This window comes from Spermophilus citellus (assembly GCF_964194105.1).
Source record: "Spermophilus citellus genome assembly, chromosome: 18".
NCBI lineage: Eukaryota > Metazoa > Chordata > Mammalia > Rodentia > Sciuridae > Spermophilus > Spermophilus citellus.
The window spans coordinates 22,754,525-22,782,109 of record NC_138200.1 but is presented as its reverse complement, the minus strand read 5'-3'; the positions used below and the strand labels follow the sequence as shown (position 1 = coordinate 22,782,109).

General features: G+C 50.9%; 1 protein-coding gene and 1 long non-coding RNA gene across 7 annotated transcripts in view; one reads left to right on the top strand and one right to left on the bottom strand.

Annotated features, from left to right (window-relative positions):
* The window catches only part of LOC308637435, a 150,524-nt gene extending 149,993 nt beyond the window's left edge, over positions 1–531 (bottom strand). For both annotated transcript variants that reach the window (XR_014019594.1, XR_014019595.1), the window contains exon 1: positions 412–531. This is a non-coding gene — a long non-coding RNA (uncharacterized lncRNA). The remainder of the gene's footprint in view (positions 1–411) is intronic.
* Positions 486–27,585, top strand: VSTM2B (V-set and transmembrane domain containing 2B). 5 transcript variants are annotated; one of them, XR_014019593.1, is made up of 8 exons: positions 486–645; positions 1,059–1,673; positions 2,231–2,415; positions 3,456–3,485; positions 4,163–4,284; positions 4,834–5,305; positions 6,886–6,975; positions 26,913–27,585. XR_014019593.1 is itself a non-coding variant. In XM_081273767.1 (8 exons), the coding sequence occupies exons 2-7, from the start codon at positions 1,592–1,594 to the stop codon at positions 6,924–6,926; spliced, it is 864 nt and encodes a 287-aa protein (XP_081129893.1). In that variant the 5' UTR covers positions 487–645; positions 1,059–1,591; the 3' UTR covers positions 6,927–6,975; positions 26,913–27,585. The 5 variants fall into 5 exon arrangements, 4 of the variants coding, with proteins under 4 accessions (XP_081129893.1, XP_081129891.1, XP_081129892.1 ...); XM_081273767.1 differs by having other exon boundaries at positions 487–645; positions 4,163–4,216; XM_081273765.1 differs by lacking the exon at positions 6,886–6,975 and having other exon boundaries at positions 487–645.

The following is a 27,585-nucleotide window of genomic DNA, read 5'->3' as shown; positions in this document are numbered from 1 at the left end:
TGGGGACTCCCAAGAGGAAGGAGAATAGACCCATAGACCGGGGACTATGTACCCGGTTCCAACCATATGTCAGCCCTATATTTCCTTTCGGGGACCAGACCGCACTCCCTCAGATGTCTGAGGAGATAGCAGGCTCGGATGAAGTCTGGGGGAGACCGGGATGCAGGGGCTGCAAGAGCGGGGGATGGGCCCCCAGATAGCGGCTGTGGACTCGACCTCTGCCTCCCGTCGCCCGGATCTCCCTTTGCACTGAGTAAAGAGGGGGTAACCGCTGGCTAGGAACGTGCGGGTACGCAGGGACCGGCTATCGAGGGACAAGAACCCCGCCCCCGCCCAGAAACCTCCTGAGCCCTGAGTCGTGCCCGGCGCTCCCTACCCCACCCCACCCCCGCCGCCTCTGCCGTCACTCACGGCCGCTGCTTGCTGGCTCGCTGGTGCGCTCTCCGCGCCACAGGCACCTGCTCGCCGGGCGCTGTGCGCTCACTCTCGCTCACACACTGCAGACTCTCAGCATCGCCGCGGTCACCCGGCCTCATCCCCTGTCCAGCACAGCGCTCCGCCCTTCTCCCAGGCCCCCGGCGCCCACCCACCCGCCATGTCCCGGTCCTGGGCCAAAGAGTGGTGCAGCTCATTGCCCAAACTGGGGTAAGGAGTTGAGGCCTGGGGGCTGCAGAAAGGGCCGAGGGACACATAGGAAACAGGATGAGCGACCGTCTCGAGGGATGGAGACTGGGAAGAAACCTGGGAGAGTTTGGGTGGGAGGACCCCCAAGCAAAGCGGGTGTGGGGCGGGGCTGCGCTCCAACCTGAGAGATGGTGGTCCCTCTGAGCGACCCCCAAGGAGGGAGAGGGTGCGCTCCAGGGCGGGGGGGGGCAGTGTGAGCTGTGGCAGAGGAGGGGAGGGCGGGGGTGATGCAGCGGTGGAGGCGGCTCCGGCTCGGCGCCCAGCCACTGACCGCCCCCTCCCTGTCCTCCCCTCCCCCTCTCCCCGCCTCTCTCCGGCTCCGGGTCCGCCACGCCGGACCCGCTCTCCTCGCGCGGCGCTGGGTCGGACGCCAGGTCTGCGCGCCACGGCTGAGCGCCCACTCGCCTTGCGGAGAGAGTCGCGGAGAAACCAGCGGGGGCGGTGGCGGGAGAACTGGGCGAGGGCTGGAGGAGGTGGCAGTCGGAGCTGAACCAGGAGACCCGGAGGCAGAAGCTCTCGGCTCTGAGGCGCGCACTCCCTTGGCCAGGGATGGGTCCTGGCGCAGCCCGGCCCCTGCCCGGCCAGCCGGGCAGAGACTGAATCGCACATCCCCAATATCCTGTGGACCTCCGACAGAGAGAAACACTGACAGATCGCCAGTAGCCTTCCAGCGGCGGGACCTCACCTCCTGCCCACCCCGCGCAGCGCCCCCAGCCGCAGCAGCGCTGGGCAAGCTGGCAAGGGAGAGGGGCTGATTGGCGGCCGCCGGCGGCCAGGGGAGGGAGCGCCGTGCGGGGCCATGGCAGGCTCCGAGGCGTCCTAGCCTAAGCCGGAGCCGAGCTCACGCTGCTGCTGCCGCTGCCTCTCCGCGCCCGGGCCCCCGCCGCCGCCGCGCCCCCTGCGGGAGATGGAACAGCGGAACCGGCTCGGTGCCCTCGGATACCTGCCGCCTTTGCTGCTGCACGCCCTGCTGCTCTTCGTGGCCAACGGTGAGCGCGGGAACTTCGCTGCCGCGGTGGGCTCGGGGAATTCTTTGCTGGGTCCACCGGAGCCAGCCTTCCCCGGCTGCCATGAAGGAGAAAGAGGAAGAAAAGGGGAAGCATTCACGGTCTCCAGTAATCCCTGTGTGCAGTCCGGGCCCGGAGGGGTAGGGGGAGGAAAGCAGCGAAGGGTCGCGGCGTCCGCGCGGGAGTCGTTCCGAGTCCGGCCGGGATCCGGCTACTGAGAGGAGGCCTGCGGGGAGCGAGAGTTAACGCACCCAGCCTGGCTCTGATGGTGCGGCCCAGAGCTGGCGAGAAGCGTGAACCGCCCCTGCCGTCCCACCGGATCTGGAGCGAAGCAGCCTGCGGCCGGCGGCCAGTCCCTGCTGCCGCCCTGCAGCTGCTGGACTGAACTTTGCTAGCGCCTCGGGCCGTGGGCCACGAAGTAACTGGGGGGTGGGGAACCCATGGCCAGTGAGCGAGCGGGGGAACCTACCGCCTTGCCTCGGGTTGCCCCAAGCCCCCGCCCTACAGCTGGTCACGCCTCTCTCTCCCCCCGCCCCCAGCTACATTCACCGAAGTCCCCAAAGATGTGACAGTACGGGAGGGAGACGACATCGAAATGCCCTGCGCGTTCCGGGCCAGCGGAGCCACATCGTATTCGCTGGAAATTCAGTGGTGGTATCTCAAAGAGCCTCCCCGGGAGCTGCTACACGAGCTGGCGTTGAGCGTGCCAGGCTCCCGGAGCAAGGTACCCAGCCACCCACGCGTCAGTGGAGCTCCTGGGTCTCAGGGCTAGGGCAGCGGAGAGTTAACCCCTGGAAGAAGGCAACAGGGTTCATGGACTCAGTGTGCCGCCCTGTCACGCAACCCATCTCCCACCCTCGGCATCCCACTGTATCTTCGAAGTCAACAGTTAACTCAAAACCCTATAAATTCTTTTGATAATTTCCCTTTTCCTGCAACCTCCTGGAATTCTATTCCCTCCCAGCCCCTAAGAAGCCACGCCTGGTCCAGTTGGCCTGCTCTTCTTGATGAGGGTGGAGCATTTGATAGGTGCTGGCTGGTGAGGAAAGACCACTATGGTTCCACCAGGCTCTCCCTGCCCTCTGCCACTCCGAGGTCCCCAGGGCACAGGGCCAATGAGTTAAGCTCCTCCGGGCTGCGTTCCAGAGGCCAACAGAAAACCGTATTTGGGGAAGCCAGCAGGTCACCTCTAGAGCCTCCACAGGATCAGAGGGATTGTCTTCCTGTGGCTGCAAACCGACTCAGGCTGCCCTTTCTGCCTCAAAACCCACTCTCTCTTAAAAGCGCTCCAACACACACACACACACACACACACACACACACACACACACACACCTTACACACATACCTGCATTCTCCCCAAGTTCCCTCCCAAAGTTATTCATGTCTCTCACTGGGTCCTGTCCAGACAGCCCGGCCAGCCCCTCCATTGAATTTTTCACGGTTCCAAATTAAGAGAGAAGGGAATGAGGATGCTCCGGAGGAGGGACATGGGCCTTCCTAGCAATGCATTCTCCCCTCTTCAGCCGGCAGGTGTGTGCTAGGACAGCCACTCCTTGACAGGCACCATGTTAGCTCTAAACCCAGCTTTCTTCCAGTCAAACTGCCGGAAATTCCGACGTCCTCCATGCCCTCAACCCTCGCCATACCCCAGGCAGTTTCGGGTCGCAGCCTGAGCTTGGAAGGTCCCTCGGCCAAAGGCAGATCTGAGTTTCCCGAGCCTGAATGCCAACAGCCTAATGTGTCTCTCCCTTTGCATTTTAGGTAACAAATAAGGATGCAACTAAAATCAGCGTAAGTGTGGAGCCCAGCGTGGGCCGCGGGAGACCCCTTCTGGCCGCTTCGCGCCCCGCAGCTCCCTCCCCTTTAGAAAGTCTAGGCAGCCGCGCGGTGTACAACCGCACTCGCAGCTTTGCATTGTCGGCCGCTTGGCGTGTCTGGGCGCCATCTGTCGCTGGTAGCAGGATCGGTTCTCTTTTGTGTAAATCAAGGGTCCAAGGCCTGAGTCTCCCAAGTCGGCTAGGCTCTCACCTGTAAAACTCTCCTTCCTCCGGACCGCGCGCTTAGGCCTCTTGGGTCTCTGCTGGCTTTTCTTCTGCTGTCATTTCTCCCAACACCGCGACCCCGCGGCTGCCTGCCCTCGCCGAGACCAGTGCTCCTTTTCCCATCCCTCTCTGCTCCGCCCAGCACACAGGCCCCGCGGCCCGGCAGCGCCCGCCGCTGCAGCCCTGCCCTCCGCCTGAGCGCAGTATTGTTGGGGGCGGGGTGACCGGTATTCTTGCCCAGCTGCTCGGGGTCGGGGTCCTGGGGTTCGTAAAGCTGGGAGAAGCGCCCGAGCTTCCGCAGTCGGAGCGTGGAACTAGCTGGGCCTGAAGACAGCGAGAGCCTCCCCGTGGGCTCGGTTCAGAGGTGAGGGTCCCTGGGTGTTTGGTGAGTGCCTCTGAACGGTTCCTTCCCGACGACTCCACCAGGCCGCAGGGAGGAGCGCTTTGTCGCCAGCTTCAGGCGCCCTCGCGGAAAGGCGGGTTCGTACCTGGAGTCCAGAGAGTCAGGCAGCAGCCTCAGTGTCTCCTACCTCCTTGAGAGAGCCAGGGTTAGCTGCGACGGGCGGGGATCACAGTAGGCACCGAGGCTTTCCCTAAGACTCTACCCAGGCCCTCCCAACTCCAGATAAAAGGGAGCGTGAATGCGGGTCTGAGTAGTGGGCTAGACTTAAGGAGATGCCTCAGAGCTGATGCGGTTGGTTGGAGCACCTGCAGCAGTAAAGACGTGGACGGTTAGCGATCAGGAAACCCAGCCTTCTTTCTTGAAGGTGCAGGAGGAAGGAAGGAGAGAATGATTGCTATTCTGAAGCAAAAGCTAGGGGAAGACAAGGTGTGTGGGGACGGAGCAGGGGGTTCAAGAAGAGGAGTTGGGGACCTGGGAGCCTGATGACTCAATGGACATAGCAACAAGGCCCCCCAAACGGAGTTGGGAGCCCCATGCCACTGGGGAGATTTGGATTGAAAGGAAAGCCAGACTCTGATGGTGGGCATTCCGGGGTCAAGGAAGTATTGGAAATATTGGGGTGCTCTGGCAGCACCAGTAAGAAGAGCAGGTTTGGGACTTCCCCAGACAGGCCTCTAACCCCACTCTTTTGCAGACCGTGCGTGTCCAGGGTAATGACATCTCGCACCGGCTTCGGCTCTCTGCCGTGCGACTGCAGGATGAGGGCGTGTACGAGTGCCGCGTGTCAGACTACAGCGACGACGACACGCAGGAGCACAAGGCCCAGGCGCTGCTGCGCGTGCTCTCGCGCTTCGCACCGCCCAACATGCAGGCTGCTGAGGCCGTGTCCCATATCCAGAGCAGCGGCCCACGCCGCCACGGATCCCCCAGCGCCGCCAACACCAACAACGCGGGCGCCACGGGCCGCACCACTTCTGAACCTGGCCGAGGCGACAAGAGCTCGCCACCCGGGAGTCCCCCTGCAGTTCCTGGACCCGGAGTTCCAGAATCCGCTGCCGCCTCCGCAGCCCACACAGCCACCACTACCGTCGCATCTGCTGCCGCTGCTTCGTCAGCGTCGCCACCACTGGGCCAGGCTGTCCTTCTGCGCCAGAGGCATGGCTCCGGTAAGAAATCGCGTGGAGAGGGGACGTGCACACTGGAGGGGTGGGGTGTGAACGCCCCAGCGGGCTCAGTTGGAGTGGCCACCGCACCAGGATCATTTGCATGTGCGTACTGTGCCAAGCTAAGTTGCCCTGAGCTCAACTCTCTCCGCTGTTCTCTATCTTACTGTTGGGCTTTTGGAGCTTTCACAATGTGTATTTATGAATGCGGGGGGCTGGCCTGCCAGGACCAAGTCTGGAGTGTGGGGAGCCCTCTCGAATGTGGAGGACTGGGCCCAGAGAGTTACACTCCTGGAGAGGTGCGGGGGTCAGCTTTACTCAGTGAGCACTAAGCGTAGGGAGGAGCATTCCTCAGGTGGGATATTAATACCCTGTTGCAGAGTTGGAGGAGTCAGTTAAAATTTAGGACCTGTTCCTTTTTATGCAGGTTGGATTGATTGGACAAACACACATTGTCTTAGTGTGGACCCGCCTGTGTAACCTCCATTCTCTTTGGCTAAGGGCAAGATGGGTGTAGGCATCAGATCTGCACCCTGCTAGAAATTTTGCCTCTTGTTCCCGTTGGGTCCTTGGTGTGGGGGAGAGTGTGTTAAGGATCAAGCTCTTCCTCATTATTAGAAAGAGGCCCAGAAGTTAAGGACTGCTTTCCTAGAGCTGAGAAACTGAAAAGGACAGGATTCAGAGAAGTGGGTGTTGGAGAACAGGACAGGAAAATGAACTGAAGGTCATGACAGGCAAGTCCTGGAAGGGCTGATTAGCAGTAGAGTGGGCAGAAAGGCCAAGTGCCCAGTGTGCTCCTTCCCCCAAGGCACTCCCCACTCCCTCCCCCTACTCAAAGGTGGGCCTCAGAGATGGGCTTAACTCTGATTTTAAATAAGTCACTCCCTGTCTGAATTCTACCCCTCAGTCTTGTATGATGCTGAGAGCTTCTCTACTAGAATTAAAGCATTGGGAGGCTGGGATAGTCACATGTAAAATACCTTCCAGGTAAAACACTGTAAAACACTTCCAGGTGTGATGGAGCACATGTCCCTACTATGGCAGTTCTCAAAGTGAGTTCCACTACTGCCAGCTAAGGATGAAGGCTCCTGGACCATGCTGCTGAATCCAAGGTGACAGGCCTCATATCACCATATTATTCTACTTCCTTGATTGATTGTTAAACCCTTAACAGTTAGGAGCTGCTGGTCCATCTTACAAATAAATTTTGTTTCTTGCTTAGCTATTCCCACATGGGAGCTTCCACTGTGTCTCACGCTGTTGCCTGAATCTGGAGGCCCATCCCTCTTAGTTCCACAAAGAGACCCACAAGACTTTCCCCAGGCCATGGGGAAGGTGGGTCAGCTGGAACCTCTTCCAAAAGACTCCAAGTTCTCCTACCTGGCTTGGAACTTTCTACCCCTGTATTAATTTAAGATAAATTTGGTGCTGATATAAACCACAAAATGAAAGGGGCTTGATAAATTTCAAATATATTATTTCTTGTTCACATCAAGTCCTGCCCCCTGGAATGAGGAGTATGATAGCTCTATTCCATGCAGTTACTTAGGGACCCAAACTGACATAGACTTTATCATCTTCAGCAAGTGGTTCCCCAAGTCACTCAGGATTGACATGTGGCTAACAGATGAGGGGAGAGAAATGGAAGCAGCCCATCTCAAACCAGTTCAAAGGTAACGGAGCTCTAGGCTTTAAGTCCCACTGTATGTAGTGAATCAACTTCTTTCCTAAGCTTTTAGAATTGCCCAAAGGATGTATTACTCTTGAGAAATCAAGAAAACAGCCACTCAAACCATTTTGTAGTGCTTAATTCTCTCAGAGAAAAGCTGATGTAGAAAATAGCAAGGTGGGTGTTTAAGGACCAGGCTTAGATGTGGTAAATAATACTTCTTCCTTCATCCAATAACCATCACATGGTCAGTGTAGATGTTGGAAAATGTAGTTGATGGCTTGGCAACTGCTTTTCAACCTCATCTCTTCACAGGGGAAGGGAAACATGAATCTAGGGAAATTAACCATCTTTATGTTGTGCACATTATGTGTTGGAAAAGTGTTTATTGACTTATACAGTGCATTAATTGATACTGATTGATAAAAAGACTCTTCTCCCTATCATCTCAGGCCCAGCAAGTAAACATTTGTGTCACAGGCTGAAACCTCGGTAACCTCTGGGTTGTTCCCCAGACCATTAATACAGTAGCAAAGCAAAGGATTTGAAAGGCAAAAGCCTAGATCTGAGTTGTGCTTCTACCACTTCTTGACTGTATGACTTTAAGCAAGTGGTTTAACACCTCTGAGTCATCTATAAAAATGGAGAGGGTGATCCCTGACCACAGAAGAAGTTTGGTATGGACATTGCTGCAAAGATATGTTTATTATTATCACTATGGTCATTAGCTGCTCTGTAAGAGAGGAGAGGATAGAAGAAATAAAACTAAGTACTTGGTAGTTGGAGGCCAAGCTAAAAAGGGCTTTAAAAGTCAAGTGGAATCAACAGGGTTGGTTGAAGGTTTTGGTCAAGGAAGTGCCAAATGAAAGAGATCTATGAGAGTGAACTCAGTCACACCCACAAGATGGGAAAGAGGTGAAGGTCATGAGCTCATTTCTATTAGAATCTCCATTTTCTCCTGGCCAGAGTCTGATGCTTGAGCCCAAGACCCATCTGACAGCCTGTCATAGCCATTCAGATCTCTAATCTGTCCTGGCCACAGGGCCTGAATAAGGGAGTGGGAATGTTCTAGGGCCTTTCATCCCACAGCAGAAAACACATCCATGGAAGGTGGGATGGAGAGCACCCTTCTTCCTAGAAGATATGGGGTCATTGCATCAGCTCAATTCTGATGGTTCAGTGCCCAGGAGTTGGGGCCTTGGGGATCTGCCTGCCACAGAACAATATAGTAATGCTTATGTAGGTCAGGGCAGCAGCCCAGGCTGAGGGCTTCTATCTGTGTTTCCTGGGGTCTGGTGCAGGGTTCACTGCCATCCAGAAAGTACAGCCAGCTGGGCTCCCAGCAGGACATTACCACTGGGATAAGTTATGGTGGCCCCTGAGATCTCTGTCACCTAATCAATAACCCTGGGAGGAGTCAGGTAGACATATCTCAGAAAGAACCCTGAGTTCCTCCCCAGCTCTCCTAGAAGGTGAAGTTCTAAGAATGATATTTTGCTGTAGACACCTCTGTGTATCATCTGAGCATGGAAAAGTGAGTTATATGACCTGTAATCCACAAACACACCTGATCAGCCTTGTCCCAAGGAAGGAACCATGCCAGTTTTGTTTTTGTGGTTGTTGTTTGTTTGTGTGGTGCTGAGGATCGAACTAGTGCTTCGCACATGCTAGGCAAGCTCTCTACCACTGAGCTACAACCTCTACCACTGAGCTACAACCTCTACCACTGAGCTACAACCTCAGCCCTCATGCCAGTTTGTGTCCCATCTTTCCCCTGCCACCCAAAGCCACCTAGGCTATGGTCTTCCATGTGGATGAGAGTAAAAGCTTCATACGAATTCTTTCTATTTTTATGATTGACTTTTTATTGCAGTAAGATACACAAACATGAAGTTTACCACTTTAGTCTTTTGTAGATGTTCAGTTCAGTGGTGGTGTGTGCATTCATAGTGTGCAGCCATCACCACATTCCATTTCCAGAACCCTCTTCATCTTCACCAACTGAATCATCATACCCACATAACAATAACTCGCCATTCTCTTTCCTACTTCCAACCATGAGAATTGCTAGTCTACCTTACGCAGGTATTAATAAACCTTCCCAAAGAACTGCCTCATTGAGCAGTGCCCTGAGCTTGACCACTGGTGCCAGGTACTGCTGAGCCTCCCTGGGAGGTGGCCAGCCAGATAATGGCTCAGCAACATGAGCCAGAGAAGGAGCTCAAGGAGGGTGTCCCCAGGCCTGGCCTATCCAGCTCAAGTTCTCAGCAGCTTTGTGGGGAACAGTCCAGAAAGGACTGTTAGCTCCTGGTTAGCAGGCAAGAGTGTTTGCAGAGTGTTTATCAGGGAAATGCTGGCAGTTGCAGATGGCACATTCACAAAGTCACCAAGGGGAGTTGATAAGGAGTATTTACAAAGTTGTAAATGGGATTCAGGACCCCTAACAGAGGATGTCTGCAGGTCCTTAAGGCTAACAGCAGTGGGGGTCATTAGCATCCCTAGGCTGAAAGAGCAGGGGAAAGGAGCACATAGCAGAAGTCAGGGAGGGTAGCCAGATGGACAGGGCTGCCTGACAGGAGTCTGACATCAGGGAAGGGATGCAGCCAACCCACAGTGACCCAGCAAGGACTTCACTCTCCTTCTGGCCTCCAGTTTCCTCTGAGGGCCTCCAATTGACCAAACCCTCCTAGAAGCCAAGGACAAAGGAAAGGCACCAGGGTGAAACAGTCTATAGAGGGCGGCCCCAGAATGCATAAGGATGAGAGGAGGATTTGGGAGACCAAAAAGGTCCATCCCAGGCCCTGGTTGAATGGACACTGGCTGGTTCCCATTGGTGACTTTAGGAGTGTTCCCAGTCCACTTCTGTAGTCAGTCCCCATTAAGCAGTTACTTCCAGAAGGACAACAGAAAGAGGTCTCTATTTTGTTAAGTGAACTACTTTGGTAATACCAGGAAAAAGAAAGAGGGGACTCACTCAAATCTTCATCCTTTAGCTACTACGCATTCAGGCAAGAAAACCCTTCCCATGCCCATGTATGCCTAGCACAGCCAATACATATTTGCACTAAAAATTTATGTGCAAAACTCATTCATTTCACATCTCATTTGTCAGGAGACATTTTGGTATTTGTGCTTAAAAATAAACATGGACTGAATTAGAAAAGCAGAGCAGGCAAAGAAGGCTGGGCCCCTTCTTAGCCATGTTCATAAATCTGGCTCCTAATTAATCTGAACATTTGTCATGAAAACTTCATTGCTGGTTGCCATTGAGAGAGAAAGAGACAGAGACAGAAAGAAACAAAACAAAGTACCTTACAGACAAACACTTCCCACCAGAAAAGGCACTGCAGAGTAGGGCTCCAATGATAAGAGTCTGCAACTGATTGGCTTGCGTGTTGGCAAGAGTTTCACCTCTGTAGGAACCTCGGGATCAGATCATATTGTGTGAACCTCTAATTAACCTCAGGGTTTCGGCTACAAGGAAAGGCACCATGACCCCTACAGAGAGCCAACTGGATGTGGCAAACTGCTGCCTGGTGCCCACACAAAGAACTGGCTCTCAATATTTCAATTAATAATGAGAGAAAGACAGCAATGGCCATGGTTTTGAGAGGCAGTTACTGTTGGGAGTCATCACGGGCGGGTGTCCTTGGATGTTGCCATGGGAACCATAAACCATAACCAAAGGGGGCTATGGGCAAGGTGAAGACACTCACTATGTCTCAACCCATGCCCCAGCTAGATGTCAAAACCGTGAGAAATGGTACCAGTGTGACCTTGGTGAATCACAACACAGCAGAGAATCTCCAACCACACCAGCAAGGCCAGGGACCCTGGGCCCAGGAGGGCCCCCAAAATGGCTGCCTTAAATAAACAATTCAGTCTTCCTTCAAGTTCTGATGTGACATGAGGTTCATAATTAAGTAGAAAATAAATGTGGCAAAAGATATCCCAGAAAAGAGAGGGTGAGGCTCTTTGAGCATCCTGAAGGAGAAAATTAAAGGATTTCATAAAGGAAATGGCTGAGCCTCGCAGCTGGCAAGAGCTGCCTGCCTCATCCCTGACGGCAGCAAAGGCCTGTGATTATCAGCAACAGGGCGTCCTCTCCATTAAATGCCACTCACTGGGGTCCTATTGCCTCAGCCTCATGCTGGTGCTAAGGGGAAGTGGAGGTGGCAACTGTGAACTCATGATTAAGGAAGTCAGGGCACCCAGGTAATTTCAGGACAGAGATATCTAGGCCATCCCCAGTGGGGATAGCCCTGATCCAGCTGAGACAACCCGAGGAGGCTCTCTGTAGACAGGGTGGGGTTTTAGGCTTGAAAGAATCACCTAGGGCTGATATCCTATTTCCCAGCTTCCGTCAATTCTGGGAAAGCTCCTTCCACTCCACTCCCAGTGCCCCATGGACTGAGGTCACACCAAATGGAATGACCTCTGTCCATCATGGCCATCACTGAGTGGTTAATCAGCTGACTACACAATTACTCTCTCAGCATCAGAGAGGCCCCAAACTAGGGATAAAACAGCTGCTCTTGGATTATAATAATGATATATAATCACACTTGCCTTTTAGTGAGCATGCATCATGTGCCGCGCTCGCCTCTTGCAGGGTTCCCCCTTTCTGCAGCTCTCCCTAATTCTGCCTGCCCGACTGCATTCCCAGAAGACACAGCCCCTTCCCTGCTCATAGCCAGAGCCCAGACCGTTTCTTCAGCTGGAGTGGCAGCCCCCAAGAGAAGATCTGAAAGCCAGCCTTTCTAAATGTCACCTGGAGCCAAACCCACCACGGAGCTTCTCATTAAATACGCCCGGCGCACATTTTTAAAGCTGTGCATATTAAGGATTCCCCAAGCATCGGTGGGGATAAATGAGGTCAAGTGCTTTTGTAATATGATATTGATTAGTTCTGCTCCGTGTGGACAGTGGCAAGGGCTTGGCTGTGGTCTAAACCCTCAGCATTATGGGAGATGCCAGCATGGTTTTAAGACATTTTTCCTGCAGCACAGAGGAATTTTAAAAAGTATTTCTACTCCCCCATGCTTTGCTGACTCTTACCAGGCATCTCTTGGAAACAAGCCATTGAGAAGTTTCACTTTGTCTTATGTAAGGGCTGCAGGAAAGTTGAAGATCCAGCCCCTGGAACTCCTGGTTCCTACCTATTCGTTATGAAGGATGGCAAGCCTCCTTCCCTGGGATGGTGCTTCCGGGGAAATTATCCTGCTTGTCGATGGCTTTGTTGCTTTCAGGCAAGATGCGCTATAAATACTAAGATGGATTACCCTATTTGGCCTCCTCCCGCCTAGGGTTTAGCTGCTGTTGAACACTGAGCGATGGAGGAAATGGTAGGAGGTGCTGGATGCTACCAGGGTGCCCTCAATGGATGCTGGAGTCTGAAGCCCAGGCTACCATTGGGCAGCTTCTTCTGCCTATGTCCTCTATGAAATGGCCCCTGAGATCAAGCCTTGTGAAGCCTGGCCCTGCTGCCAATCCTAGGTAGAAACTGTTTCCAACTATTATTAGTTGTTCAATACTGTCATCACCACTACTGAAATCTCAAAGATACTTTGGACTGGATGGAGTTGGCTCTGGTTTTATGATTGTCTAAGCAGAGTTCATTGGAGGACTACTATTGACTCAGAATATAAATCCAAAGTGGACATTTTGGAAGTTGTTCCCCGCTCCTCTTCCCAGCTACTCTTCCGTGCTCATGGGTCCTGCTCTGTGTAGCTCACTCTAAAATGACCAGAAAGATGCCATGAGGGAGACTATCAACAGTCCTTGAAGGTGGATTGGACACTTTCAAAGAACACAAAGCTGAACAACCCCATTAGGGAGTGAGGTTGGGGGAAATGACCCAGAAAAGTCACTCTTTTGGAGAGTGACCCATTCTGGTTGACACACTAAAACATAAACCCAAAAGACACTCAGGGCAGTTTAGAAGAAGTTACGGTGGCCACCATTTCCAGGCATTTCCCTTTCTCTCCTGACATTTTAAACACTCCTCACTGTTTAGCCAGGTATGCTTATAGGTAAGCCAGGGTCTGAATGCCAACAAATTCTTCTCATTTCTGGGCCTTAGAGCTCCAGCCACCCAGAAATCTCAGTATGTACCTTATCTTTCTTGCCCTTGTCCTTCATAAGTACCAGGCTGCCCATTTTCCAGATGTGTCCAACCCCTTAGATTTGAATCCTGACTCCTTCACTCCCCATGTGCAAGTTCCCTCCTCTGTTTATCATCTCACTGATACCAGTTCTCATGCCACAGCATGGTTGACAGGATCAGAGATGATCCTTAATCGTCTCTTAGTTTAACACAGAGCCTGACACCTAGCGAATGCTTAGTGGATGTTGGCTCTTGTCATCAGTGTTTTTCATGGGAATGGCATTAAGTGTCCAGGATCAGTAAATAAACTGGATAGGGTGCCCTGATTGGAGACATCAGTCACCAGTGGAGCTAAAGAGGATAGCAGGAGGCCGATGGAGCTTCAGAACAGAAAGTGCTGTGAGTTTGCAAATGGCTCAGTGACTTGCTATTTTTGTACATTCCATGCCATTTTGGGGGCTGGTGTAAGAAACGGGGTTGATGCTATGTCCTCATCTTCGTCTAGCAGGGACTATTTTCCATGAGTCAGGAGCTCCTTGGTGAGCAAGGACAGCTTTGTTACAGTTTCTGATGTTCCACCAACAAATTAAATCAGCATGTTTGCACATGTGCCCTGTAGGCCTGGCTGTGCCAACTGGGTTCTGTGGGAAAGCCGCACCTGTGTTGTGCCTGGTCCTGCTTTGTCGTGCAGGCTGCCATCAGGGGGTGGGGGGGTCCACTGTGATGCAAGGAGGTGGAGCCCAAGCAGCAAAGGAGCTGATTTTTGCAGCACTGCATGGGAGAGGGAAGCAGACCGAAGAAAGCTCCCTCCTGTTGTCAGGTAGCTGAGGAGACTCTAGGGAAGACCTGGGCTGGCAGAGTTCCCTTCCATGGGACTTTTACCACAAGAGAGAGAAAAGAGAGCCACTTGTGCTGGGAAGCACCATGCCCCTCAGGGATGGGCATGTGAGATGATGGAGCTTGGAGCCACCTCTACAGGCTCCGGGCATGTGCTAGCTCTTCCCTTTGTGTTCCTACATTTTTCTTGCCCACCTTCCTTCACTGTGGCTGCTGTAACTTGTGATTGCCACTAAAGGTTGCTACTTGGCACCTAGTAACTGGTCAGAGGGATGCAAGACAAATACACCACCTCCAAGTTGAGTGCAGTTGCACACACCTGTAATCCCAGCTTCTCAGGAGGCTGAGGTAGGAGGATCACAAATTCAAGGTCAGCCTCAGCCACTTAGTGAGACTCTGTCTAAAATTAAAAAATTAAAAGGACTGGGGATATAGCTTAGTGGTAAAGCCCCCTTGGGTTCAATCCCCTGTATCACAAAAGACAAAACAAAACACCTCAACCAACAAAAAGAAGCCACCCCAGGAGGCACTGGGAGGCACTGCATACTAGGCTATCTGCAGGTGTAGGAGGCCAGGACGCCTCCTGCCCAGCCTTACTGCTCCATGTCCCATATGGACCTACCCCACCACCACCACCTAGCATTGAGACCACTACAGACTCCCCAAGGTCAGTCCCCTACCTAAAACTGGATAGCTCCAAATACAAGAGAGCCCTTCCCTCTGCTGATCCCTGGCCCCTCCCATCAGCTCTCCTGGAGAGGAAGGAAGCCTTGGTGTTCTTTAAGCATGTCAGTATCCTTATAACAACTTTTATTACAATTGATTCTCTCATTCAAATGCTGCTTAGTCCAGAGGGACTTAGGGGAGGGTGATCTGAGCTAGGGATGGGGTTTCTGGATAACTACATCTAGTCTGGCCAAGGCCAAGGAGCAGAGTACTGTTCAGAGCATTCACCTGGGCTTAGCCGCAACCTCAGGGAGGAGCTTGTGGTTGAACCATGGGTGGCCAGACCAGAAGGAAGTGCTCTAGAATGAACATGAACTGTGGCTGGAATACAGAGGGGCTCAGGAAAGGCAGGGCTACAGTAGGCTGGTATTTGGAAGAACAGCTTCCATGACCTTGAAACCAAAGAGATCTCATCCAGTCTGAGCTTCCAGAAGTCTCTGGCTGTGCTTTGGAGGTTCTCCAGCTTTTCCTTGCTGAGTACCCCACTGAGAATGATGGCCCTGAAGGACAAGCCTTGTTCAGTCTCATTTCTGTATCTCTAGTACCCCACATTTATTAGGCCTGGAACTAGTTCATTCATTTATTCAGGAAATGTCCATCAAGCATATTTTATAAGTAGGAACTGTTCTAGATATGGAAGGCACCATACGAATATGAGCAGTGAGGTCCTGAGAATCTGACAGGGAGAAACAGACATCAGACAAATCAACACATAACAAGTGGAAATTTGCAGCCATAACTGGTGTGTCAAAGGGGAGACTCATGGGCTAAGGGATCTAAGAATAGGGGGACCCCAAGGAAGTGATGTTTGAGCCATAATCCTCTGGAAGAGAGCTGAGTTGACTAGGTAAAGAGAGAGGGGAGAAACTTCTAAGAAGAGGGAATAACATGTAAATGTCCTATAGAAGGATGGAAGCAGGGGAAATTGAAAGGCCTGAGAAAAGGTCACTGTGGCTGGGGCAGAGAAAGCAAGAAGGAGAAGTAAGGGGCAAATTAAGTCAAGACGAATTCACTGGTCAAACAGGATCAAACTGAGAGACCTTGTGAGGCGGGTAGGGAGCTTTGGCTTTGCTAGCCCACTTTCAAATCTAAAACTCTTGTGGGTTCTAGAGTGCTGGTATCCCCATTAAACAGACTGGGGAATAGGGGAACATTGGGCTTTATCCTAAGATTGGTTGGGTGAGGAGCAACCGAGATGGGGCAGGGCATGATGCTTTTGGAAATGACCACACTGGCTGCAGTGTGGAGATTAGAGAGGCAGGGATAGAGCAGACGAGGAAACATCACTTCAGAGACAGTGATCCGGGTGGAAAGATAATGGGTTTGGGCTAATTAGATGGATGGGTCCGTGGGTGTCTGAATGAGTGGTGGATGGATGAGTGGAAAAACAAGTAGCTGGTAGGTGGGTGGATGTAAGGCTGTATGAATCAATGAAAAGAGGATGGGGCATGGGTGAAAGGAAGGATGGGTGGATGGGTAGATGGATGGAAGAATGGAATGGGTAGGTAGAAGGAAAGATGAGTGGATAGATGGATGGAAGGAAGGAAGGAAGGCTGAATGGATAGGTGAGAGCGTAGGTGGATTGGAATGGGAGAGCAAGTAGTTGGTGAATGGGTAGAGGAAGGATGTGTGACTAGGTGGAGGGGGAGATGAATGATGGGTGGAAGGAAAGATAAGTGGATATGGATAGGGATGGATGGAAGGATGAGTGGTATGGGAATAAATGGGAAAATAGTTGGTAGATGGGTGGGAGGAAGGATGGATAGAAGGGTGAATGGGGGATATGGATATGGGACACAGGTTGAGCCTTGAAGGATGAGTGCAGTCAGATCTGTGGACATGCCTACATTTGGAATCCCTGGCACCAACACAGCACATTCAGGCCATGTCTTCTAGACATGGAGGCCATAGAGAGAAAAGGTCCCAGGTAGTGGGATGGCCCAGAATTTCATGCCAACCCATGTTCTGAGCCTCTGAACATAGACAGAAGGTATGAGTAGAGCAAGTAGACACAGCCAATCTGCAGCTAGCTTCCAGCTCCCCCACTGGGACAGGAGCAGGGGACCCCTCCACCTGCTGGACTCTTGGCACTCTGATAGATACAAGCTGGTCCAGATTTACCGATTATTGTCCATGTAAAAGTTAATGGAGATATGTTTTTTTCAGGCATTTAGAAAAATCAAATCTCCAGATGGGCAGATGAATAACTGTATTCACATTAAACTCTAATATAACAAAAAAATACACAAGGCAATAATTCATAATGCTTTTTCTATTCTACAGAGTCATATTTTAATGCGTGACATATCCTGGGCAGCTCCTCCGTGCTAATTTTATTTAATGAGCACATGTTATAGAATTTTCAGAGCACTATCCCTGGGCAATCAAAATGTGTTAACCTTTTCAGTTAAGTTGGACTTCTAAGGAAAAGTCCTTAGTGAGCAACAGGAAGAAATATCCAAGCATCATGGAGGCAGAACCTAGAGGAAGGTTGTAAGAGAGATGAACTGCTGTTGAGTCTGGAATGTGCAGGCCTCAGGGACCTTCCGCCCTCCTCCCCTACTCAAGGACCGTGTTCCTGATTCCTGATTTTGCTTGGCTACTCCAGTGAGTTGGAGGAAGAGATGATGGCCTGCACCCCTGCTGAACAGCCTTCATTGAAAAGGCATTGAGAGCGCACTGTGTGTATGAGGCACACTCTGACTAATTGGGACAGGAAGACTGTAGAGGGAAGGCAAGGATCCTAGACAACTGGGATTTAAATAGACTGGGACAGACGACTTCTAGGAGGAGCAGGGTCCCCTTATTCAAAGCCCAGTGTTCCCCCATTCCCCAATCTGTGTAATGGGGATACCAGCACTCCAGAACCCACAGTCTGAGAGTTTTAGATTTGAATGTGGACTAGCAAGGTGGGGCAGGGCCAGTAACAGGGTGAGAAGACTGAGATCTTCCATCTGAAAGAACTTGGGTGGGAAGGAGGGGCTAACACAGAGAGGGAAGGGTGTTCTGGTGAAGGCAACAGCATGTTGCCTTGAGACAGGATCAGTGGTTCTCAAACTGTGTTCTTTCGAATCCTGGGCATCCCACCCCCAGTTTTGGCCAGTGTTCTGGCTCTAATGGCTTTATTCAATGTGAGATCAGGCAGCAATTAGCTTGATAAAGAGATTCTATGCTTTAAAATATTTTAAAATAATTTATATGGTTCAAATCACACACGCAAATTTATAATTTATATGAAACATACAAAATCTACAAATACTTTACGTATTCGCAACACCGAAAAGAGAAATTTGAAGTGGCTTTTAAAACAGTGTGCAGCATAATAGAATAAAAATTTATAAAGAAACTGGAATAAAAGGAAAATGAATGTAAAATGATAAAATTAGTTAAAGAAAATGTTAGTCAAGGGCTGGGTTGTAGCTTAGGGATAGAACGTTTGCTTAGCAAGCAGGAGGCACTGAAAAAAATTAAAGGAAAAGAAAAAAAATCAAGTTAGTCCAAAGGATGTGTGCTGAGTCTCAGCCAATTGAAAGGTCAGATCACTGTGATAGCGCCGTGCTCCCCTGAGGATCCTCGAGACAGTCTTCCCAGCCTCAGCTGGTATTTGAAGGATAAAAATGCAATGCTGCATATGAAGAATCTGACTTAAATAGCTGGCATGTTGTGGACCAGGTGGAGTGTCTAAGAAAGACCTTTATTTATTCATTCAACAAACATTTTGTGATCATCCCACAGTGTAGGCTTTACCAGGTGATGGGAAAATACACAGCTGAGACCACGGTGGTTTCTGCTCTCCTGATCCACCCTCTGGCAGAGGAGACAGGTGTCAGAAGGTAAACACACCCAAGTTGCCCAAATACAGCCCAGAAGAAAGGGAACTTGCTCTGGAGTCCATGGGACAAAGGAAGCCAGTGGACCTGGTGTCTGAAGGAGATTCATGGGTGGAAGGAGGAAGATGGGTGGCCGGAAGGGCACAGAGACCAGCAGTGTAGATGGAAGTTAAGCTGGGAGGGAGGCGTGGGGGTGCAAGGTGGGCTAGTCAGGTGAAGTAGGGAGGCAGGGTGAGAAATGTGAGGTCTTCCATCTGAAGGAACTTGGGTGGGAAGGAGGGGCTAACACAGAGAGGGAAGGATGTTCTGGTGAAGGGAACAGCATGTGCCAAGAAAGGCCTGGAGGCAGGAGAGTTTAGGTACACATGGTCTTCATGCAGCAGTCCAATTTGCCTAGAGCTTGAGGCACTCAAAGGTATGTGGAGGCAGGTAGAGAATTGTGTGTCCCCTGGCTAGAGAGCCTGGTTTCTTTCATAGAAAGTCACTTGACATTACTCTCTACTACCTACCAGCTGTGCAACCTCAGGCAAGTCACTTAATCTCTCTGGGCCTTACCTATGAAATGGGAAAATAGCTTCTGTATCCTCAGGCAGCTAAGAGGATATTAAGGAATAGAATTCTCACAAAAGGCTGAATATAGCTCCTGGCACTGAGAATCTTTAGAGTGCCTATTAGCACCCTACAGCCCCTAAGGTTGTCAAATCCAGATGGGTCAGGAGGTGAGGGGCTACCAGGTAAGGACTGGGCCCCTGCAGTGAGGGAGGCAGCCCCACCCTCCCCACCTGGGGAGCACCCTGATGCCCACTGTGGTCAGCGTTGCCCATGGCCCCACTGAGAGCAGCCACCTGACCACAGAGACAGGGCCTGATTACCATTTTCTTTAAGTGACAGTATGGAAGGATCTTTTGGTGCAAGAATCCACTTGTAAAGAAATAGGAAGCTGGAAAGGAGCTAGCAACAAAGTTGGCCTCATTAAAAAGCAATTCTGAAAGTTGAAATTCAGAGAAAAAAATTCCCTCCCCAGTCCCTCTCCGCAGGGTCCAGCTGAGGCACATGGGGAAGGACAGCCCTTGTTCTTTGGGGGTTCACTATGTGAACAGAAACCAGAATGCCTTGGTTCAAGTCCCAGGCCTGCTTTTTATCCTAGAGTGGACTTCGCAGGACTGCTCAATTTAGCAATTTGGATTTCAAATAGAAAAATAAAAACAATATAAGTATGATCAATATAAGTATGATCCCTGCAGTGTTTGGGATATACTTGTACTAAACACTACCCATTGTGGACCTGAAACACAAACTTTACTGTGCATCCTGTATTTTTTCTGTCAACCTTAGGCCTTAGGCAAATCACTTCACCTCCCTGGATCTCATTTTCCCCATCTGTAAAACAGGAGTAAATGATTACCTCCTCCATTAGGAAGGTTGTATTTAACATGGATAACACACTTGCCACAACCCCTGCCTACTAAGTGCAGGTCACCTTTGTCACTGATACAGTGAAAGGGCTCAGTCCTGTCTGTCTGGGCTCCACTGTGCCTGCTGCCTGCCATTCACTCCTGTTGTCAATCATCTCTAATGTCATAAGACCGGTGTTCTGGCTGTGGGGAGAGCTGCTTGCAACCCTCTAGTGCAAAGGCATCCACCTCCAACAGAAAGGTGGGACGTGTGAAAAAGACACGTCAAGGGCCACATGAACAGCAGGCATTTGTGTCAAGCATTCTGTCCCCAAGTGCACAGGGCGTGCTCCCTGGGGGAGAAAGCACATGTGCAACACTTAAGGGGGCAGGTGGACCCTAGACCTAAGGAGAGGGTGGCTAGTCATTCCGCAGGGTCAGCCTGCAGTTGCTTGCAGGTAGCAGTGGACCAAAGCACACAGCTGGTGGCAAAGGAGCCGTGAGAGCAGGGTGACTGGGGAGGACCATGGATAATCTCCAACAGTGGCACTGAGACAGTTTCTTTCTCTTGTGAGCAGAAGGGACCCATCAGGGAGAGTTCTCCAGGAGGAGTTCTGCATCTGAAGGAGGAGGAAGGGCACAGTGGTCATGAAGGCAGGAAAATGCTTTAATAGGCCACTGTTTTCAATGAGCTGTGGCAGAAAGGGACAAGGAATAGCTAGGATAGGCGTTGACACCACCTCTGCCCCCATTCACCCCAAGAGCACTCAGGCTCCTCCCACTGCCTGGACACTGAGCTGCCATCTGAACATCATCCCCAGCAGACGTGACGTCCATCGGGCAATTTGTTACAAAACCAGGAGCTAGTTACTCAGGGTTAGAGGGCAAGAAGAACTGGGCAGAAGCAGGAGGCACTGTGAGCCCGGGTAGGACAGATCAGCAGAGCACAATGAGAACAGACAGATGGTCCCACATCTCACCCACTGTCCATGGCTCCCTAGGCCTTTGTTCTGGACTTTTCTTTAAAATATCGCCATTTCCTTTAAACACCAACAATGTTAGTCACTCCTAGTTTTGTCCCCGTTACCAGCACACGTGAATTTTATGGAAGAAATTAATTCTACCCAAACAAATTCTGTTAGTGCTCAATTATTCCTCACTAACTCCCTTTGATGAATATCTAGGAAGAGGCTTTAATTAAAATGTCAACAAGGGAAATAGCCCTGCAAGGTGGTATCTTCTCTCAGCAGCAAGCTGGACCATCAGCATCCAGGGAGAGCAGAGGGCTGGGCTCACTGGCAGGACCAGTCCTGCATGTCAGGAAAGGGGTTTCCTTGGCACACACTGCATGGGGACAGGTGGGATGCAAGCCAAGCCTCCCAGATCTTCACCAGGGACGACTCAGAGGCTGAAAATTCAGGCACCAACAAAGGGGAGTGTGTGGGTGATGGGTGAGTAACACACCTGTGCAGAGTCCCAACTGCACAGGTCGGGGGCAGGGACTGGCAGCTCACCCTGGGGCCTGGGTTGGGAGTCAGAAGGGAGTGGGGAAAGGGAGATTCCTGCCGAGAAGAGCAGCCAGCCAGCCACAGGTTCGCCCCAGCAGGTAAAGCAGGAGCAGTGTTATGGTTCTTGGGCCTTTCCAGAATCTATGCCTTCATGTGGATGTCTCCCAAGTTTAATATTCAGATTAGAATTTATTATTTTTAAACTGTGAGGGAACCCAACTAGAGCCTTGTGCAAACTAGGCTCAACCCTTAGGCAGGCAGTTTGTGCCCTGGACTCTGTAGAAGATGGCATTTTGTAACCTCTGAGGCAGGAAGTTGGGAAGGTAGGAAAATAGGAAGGAGAGTGAGGGGCCAATGATGCCTCTGATGCTGTCCTTGGCACTGGCCTGGGCTTCTGAACTTATGCAGAGGAAGGGATGCTATTGGTCCGTGGGCAGGATGACTCATAAATGCCCCCTCTTTGTTCTCATTCTACAAGCCCCTATAAGCCCAGGGAAACTCATTGCACCCTGGCCCCTGGAAGCTCAGAAAGGGAACCTTCTCCTTCAGAATGGAGGGATGTTCGTCTGCTGCACTCACAGAGTGGGGCTCAGAGTGCTGCTGAGGTGGATGGTGGCCCAGGGCAGGTGATGTGAGCAGTGGGTAAGAGCCAGCCTGTTCGCAGCTGCCCTAGAAAGACAGACCGCTGTCCAGCCCTGAATGAATGCTCAAGTCCAGTTAAGGCCATCGTTGCCTCTCAGGAGCAGCCCTCTTGTCTCATTCTCAAAAGGCTGCAAAAGAGAAAAAAAACAAAAGATACAAAATTGACCATCAGTGCCCAAAAGGCCCCATCCCCACCACTCGGCTTGGTTCCCTGGGTCTTCTAGCCAAGGAGCCCTTGTTCAAAGATGTGTTATGACATACAAAATGCAGAGCAGATGTGAGTGGCCTTGGTCTGCTCAAGACAGGAGGGGCCTGACCTCGAGACCCCCGAGGTAGTCCTCCATGGATGGATGCTTAGACACCTGAGCTCATGGTTAGAATGGCTTTGCCCCCTCATGACAGGACAGTATCTATCCTTGGCTGCAGGTTGGGAATATTCTGCACAACCCTGGAGGAAGCAAGTCACAGACAGGCAAAGCATTACAGTATGAGCCTACGAAATGAGCTTCCAACTTAGCCAGGCTGCAGGAACCAAAACCAGCCTGCTGACCTTAAAATATCTTCATTCTACTTACTCTTTTCAAACCTGAAAAAAAGAAATGTAGCCTGTGAGCAACTCTGTAAAAACCCCTGGACTCTCAGTGGCGTTTATTTGCAAATCGCTGACCCAAGCTCCCAAGTAGAGCCAGCTGTCAGAGGACTTCCCTCACCTCCCAAGCAGCCTCATTTTCCAGCTTCATCATGACCAACTTCTGCCTGCTCAAGCGCTCTTCCAGGCTATTCCTGGCACTCCTTGGGAAAGGAGGAGATAGATAAGGAGACAGTTAGCATCCAGTCAACACAGCAGCCTCCACCAGCAGCCAGTCTGCTCAGCCTCATGCCCTGGAGCACAGATGTCTCCATGCCATATTGGAAAAGAGGCCACGGGGTAAAAAGGAGACCCCACTTCAGCTCAGCCAAACCTCAGCTGGCCCCAGAGGGGTAAGGTGAGCTGGGACCTGTCAGCCCAGGTATTGCTGATAGCCCTAGCTGCCTTCAGGAAATTCACTATTTCCTGGAATCAGGATCCAAATGCATAGGGGACCCCCATAGCCAAGTGCTAGACAACAGTCAATCTCCCTCAAAGAAAGAAGCAACACCCAACTTCCTTCAGGGAGGCCCCAAAGCCAGTCTTCCTTGTTTGCCCTGGTTCTTTGGGGAAACTTAAAGACAGTGTCTGTTTGCCTGGTGAATGAGGTAGGAGAAGGTTCCACATCCAGGGTCTGTCTTTCACCAGAGAACCAGGGATGTCTCAAAATTAGTGATCGAGGAGATAGTCTGCCTGCCTGTTCTATCTTAGAATAAAGTTTCCTCTTGAGAGAAGGACATCACCAAAAGTAGTTTTTCTTCAACCCTTTACAGAGAAGTAATTATGTCACCCTTTTCTACAACATTGATTGGTGTGGCTTTTTATTCTATTTGAGGCTCTTTTGCTTCCATGCTTGTATGGGTTAGCCTTTGCTGTGTAACAAAGAACCCCAAAATTCAGTGGCTTGGGCACAACACTGTAACTATTTATTTAGCTCACAGTGTTGAAGTTCAGTGATTTGGGCTGAGTTCCCTGGTCTTTATTGAGTTCATCCATGCAATTGGTATCGAGTCAACTGGGGGATGGTTGGTCTAGAGGAACCTCAGCTAGGACATCTGATGGCTCTTATCCTTCATCAGCTGATCCAGGCTTCATCTCATGGCAGCAGGTTTCAAGAGCTGTAAGTGAGAGGGGAGCCCTCAATGCACAAGCATTTTTCAAGTTTTTGCTTGCTTCATACTTGATCATATTTTTTTGGCTAAAGCAGATCCTATAGTCAAACCCAGAGTGAGCACAGGAGGGCACTATCAGAGGGGTTCTTGTGGCCATTTTGCAATTTACTCCTAAAATATGGCTTATTCTGACACTTGGCCCATACACATCCTCATTTTATGGAGTGTGACACTAAAACCAGAGAGGTGAAGAGAATTTCCTGGGATTACACAGCAAACTGGCAACAAGGCTAGGCTTAGAAGCCCCTCTCCCCAGGACAAGCCTACTGCCCCACACCACCTCTCTTGCCAACCCCCATGGCAACACTAGGCCAGGAAGTGAATGAGGTTCTATCCAGGAGCCAAACTGTGGCCATCCTGTGGCAGACATAGCAAAGACCCCATAGATCCTAGTGTCCCCTCCCGGGGGTTCTGGAGCCACCATTACAGGGCCTTCTGGCCCTGCTGCTTCCTCCTTGTTTCAGAGCAGAGTGGCAGGCTGGTTGTTTAAGGTCTTTGGAAAGTCTTGCACAATTTTCAAACTTTTAAGCTTGCGTAGGTGAGACTGTATAGTGGCAGTGACTAGTCAGTGGTACTTGGATGCTAGGAGCCACAAGCATATATACGATGTATGGCACCTTTGGTTGTAAAGTGACGCCAGCTAGCCACTGAGATGATTATGTTAAAATTTACATTCATATGCAAACTGGACTCCCGCTGTTCACCTTGGCCTGCTACCGGACTCAAGTTACGGGACTTTACGGGACTGCTGGAGAGTTCCCATTGGTTGGGGAAGGATAGTAGGAGGGAATTCCGGAGGAGGTCGGAGAGGACGGGGGGTTCCGGTCGGCGCGCGGTTCCGGTCGGACACCCTCGTGGGAGGACCGGTTTTTGACTTGCTGGCGCTGAGAGTGTTAGCGGCTTTTTCAAAATAAAGTTTTGTTCCTGCTTGATTGGCTCGTGATTCTGTGCCCAGCCAAGACTGCGGCACTTGGAGGCAAATTTGAATGTCTCCTTGCCTCTCTTATGCCCATCACTCCAACCAGGCCACCTGGCCAGCTTTACCTTGCGGGCTCACTATTTTACTGCCACTGCATACCTTGAGAGTCGAGAGTGCTATGCATAAGCATCCACCTTTAAATACCTCACATGAGTTATTTCTGTCTCACCTGCACCTGCTCAAGTGTCAGGGTTTTGCAGGAGCATAAAGATCTGAGCCAGGAAGAAGATCAGGAGACCCTTGGGCTTAGGCTGATCTCACAGGCCTTATGTGCCCACGAGGCAGTGCTCTGCTTTTCTGGCCAGATCCCTGTTTTCTGTACATCTGAGCCTTGGTGAATTCCACCCAGGCACCTGGCCATCCATCAACTCGCCCATCACCTCGTCCTTCCCAGTGATGCGTGACAGTGAGGAGCAGCAAAGCAGAATCAGAGTCTTTGGAGTGACCACCGCACTGCGATTCTTTCTGCTGATGGATAGCCAGAGGCAGAGTGGCATCCTGAGCCAAGCTGTAGGAGGGCCAGGAGTGACAACTGTCTGGAAAATTAAGATCTGAAGAGGAAGGTTAGCACATTTGGGTCTGTCCTGTCCTTGCACTTCTCAGCGGGAGCTCAGAGCTGTGCACAGAAGCAATTAGCTCTGGATGAGACATGTGCAAAGTGGATAGCCCCTATCCCCTTTTCATTCAGAGGTTTGAAAACAGCCCCTACTTACCAAAATGGACAGAGGGAATCCTGGAATTTCAAGCTAGAACATTTGTCCAACCCTCTCCTTTTACAAAGGGGAAACAAGAGGCTCAAGGCATGAACTCCATGACACAGCCAGCCATGCGCAGAGCAAGAACGATTAGGGAGTGGAGGAAACATGTTGGATAGAAAAGACCAGTAATGCTTTTACCTGCAGAAGAGAGAAAGTCATACATCCAGGCCCAGGTTTTTTAGGGAAGCCACAAATTCACACTGAGTGAGACTGGAGGGACAGGCCACCCTGGCAGCAGCTTCCACAGGCAGCTGAGTGAAGGTGGCCGCACCCTCTGCACCATACGGTGTTTATACACAAAAGGGCCTTCTGCACCCCCTCCTAGGTACAGAGCTGCAGCCCCTCTGGCTGAGTGGGTGAAGGAAAGAGAAAGGCCTCCAGGTGGCGCAGGTGAGAAGGGTGGAGCAGGAAATTCCTTCCCTTAATTGGGCTGGACGCTGAGTCAGTTAGCAGTGAGGCTCCCTAGGGTTTAGACAGCACCGAAGAGCAGTGTGTATGGTGCTTGTACTCTTGCTACTCTCAACCCTGGAGGGAGCATCCCACTTCCTAGGTGAGAAGCCTGAGGTTCATGGGTGGGCTTTCCCTGGTTCACAGGAGGCCTTGCAACAGCTGGAGATGCTGAGGACCAATAGGGAGCTGGGCAAGTGGCCCTGGTGAGGCAGGATGAAGGTGTGGTGTTAAGGCCTCAGAGGCAGGCCAGGGACCCAGGTTAATGGTTGCATTGGAGAAGTAGGTAGAAGTGCTAAGAGTGCTAGGGTCATTTTTCAAGGACGGTAGCTCACTTACCTTCACCATCCAGTGATTTCTGAGTTCCCCATTGCAGCTCGAGGGATGGACTGACAATGTGGTTATGGAAAGAAGATTCACACAGAAAACTCAGGTTGCCTATGGAAGGGCCTCTGGGAACACTGAGCTGTGTAGTTTAGGCAGGGAACTAGAGTGGAGTCACAGCAAGGGTAGAATTGTGTGCGATCATGGCATCTTCCTGGAAGAGGAGGGGAAGCTAGGTTTTCATTATTGAGGACATTTTGCAGCATAGATAGTACTCAGTGCAGAGAAAGCAAACTATTAAAATAAGATAATGAGTTGGACTTTAGAGCTATAATCTAGCACATCCCCCTTAGGCCAGGGGCACCTTGTGTCTGACCACAGTAGGCTCCTGAAATGTGTGGTCTATAAATAACAAGCAGTGGCAGCAACAAAATGCTTTATCATGAAATTGAAGCAGCCACATGTGCAGCCTCCGGCCAGGAGCTGAGATCAAGAAGCCTTGGAAGTCTCACTCTCTCCTGGTCTGCTTATGAGATGCCAGATTCCTGTGAATCCAGGGTTAACCGAGCCTGTTTTCTCATCCCCTGCAGGAACCGGCCCCAGCTACGCCACAGACCCGCTCCTGTCCCTGCTCCTGTTAGCCCTGCATAGGTGCCTGCACTTGCTCCTGGGGCACTGATAGATGTGGCACCCAAACACCTCAGCAGGCACACACCACCTGCCTGCACCCCTAGGGAGGACCACGTCGCCAGATGGACACAGAGAGACTGAGAAAAGCATGAAGAAGTCCACGCAGAAAATAAATAAATCATATTTTTGGGAAAGTCACACAAATGTAGAATACCCAAAATAATGCATCTAGTTTCCAAATAAGATGGAGTTTGGACCATGCAGTGAGCATGGGATCAATGATTTCTCTACTTCAACATATTTTTCTTTTCTACACCTTCCCTCCAAGTCTTCATTTTGCACGAACTGTTGAGCAGTTATCTTTAGGATAATATGTAAAAATGTTGGGTTAAAGCCTTTCTGACAAAGCAAAATATTTTTAGTAGATTATTGTGTTTAGGATTTTTTTAATTTACTTTTTCTTTGGGGGCTTTTCTTTTTTATTAAATTATTTCTTTTGAGACATTTTGATTAAAAAAAAAAGACATCATAATTAAAATTCACTGTCAATAATATTTATTTTTAAATAAAGATTGGAAACAAGGCCAGACACTTGTTTATAAACTGTATTGTATATTGCTAAATAACAGTTGA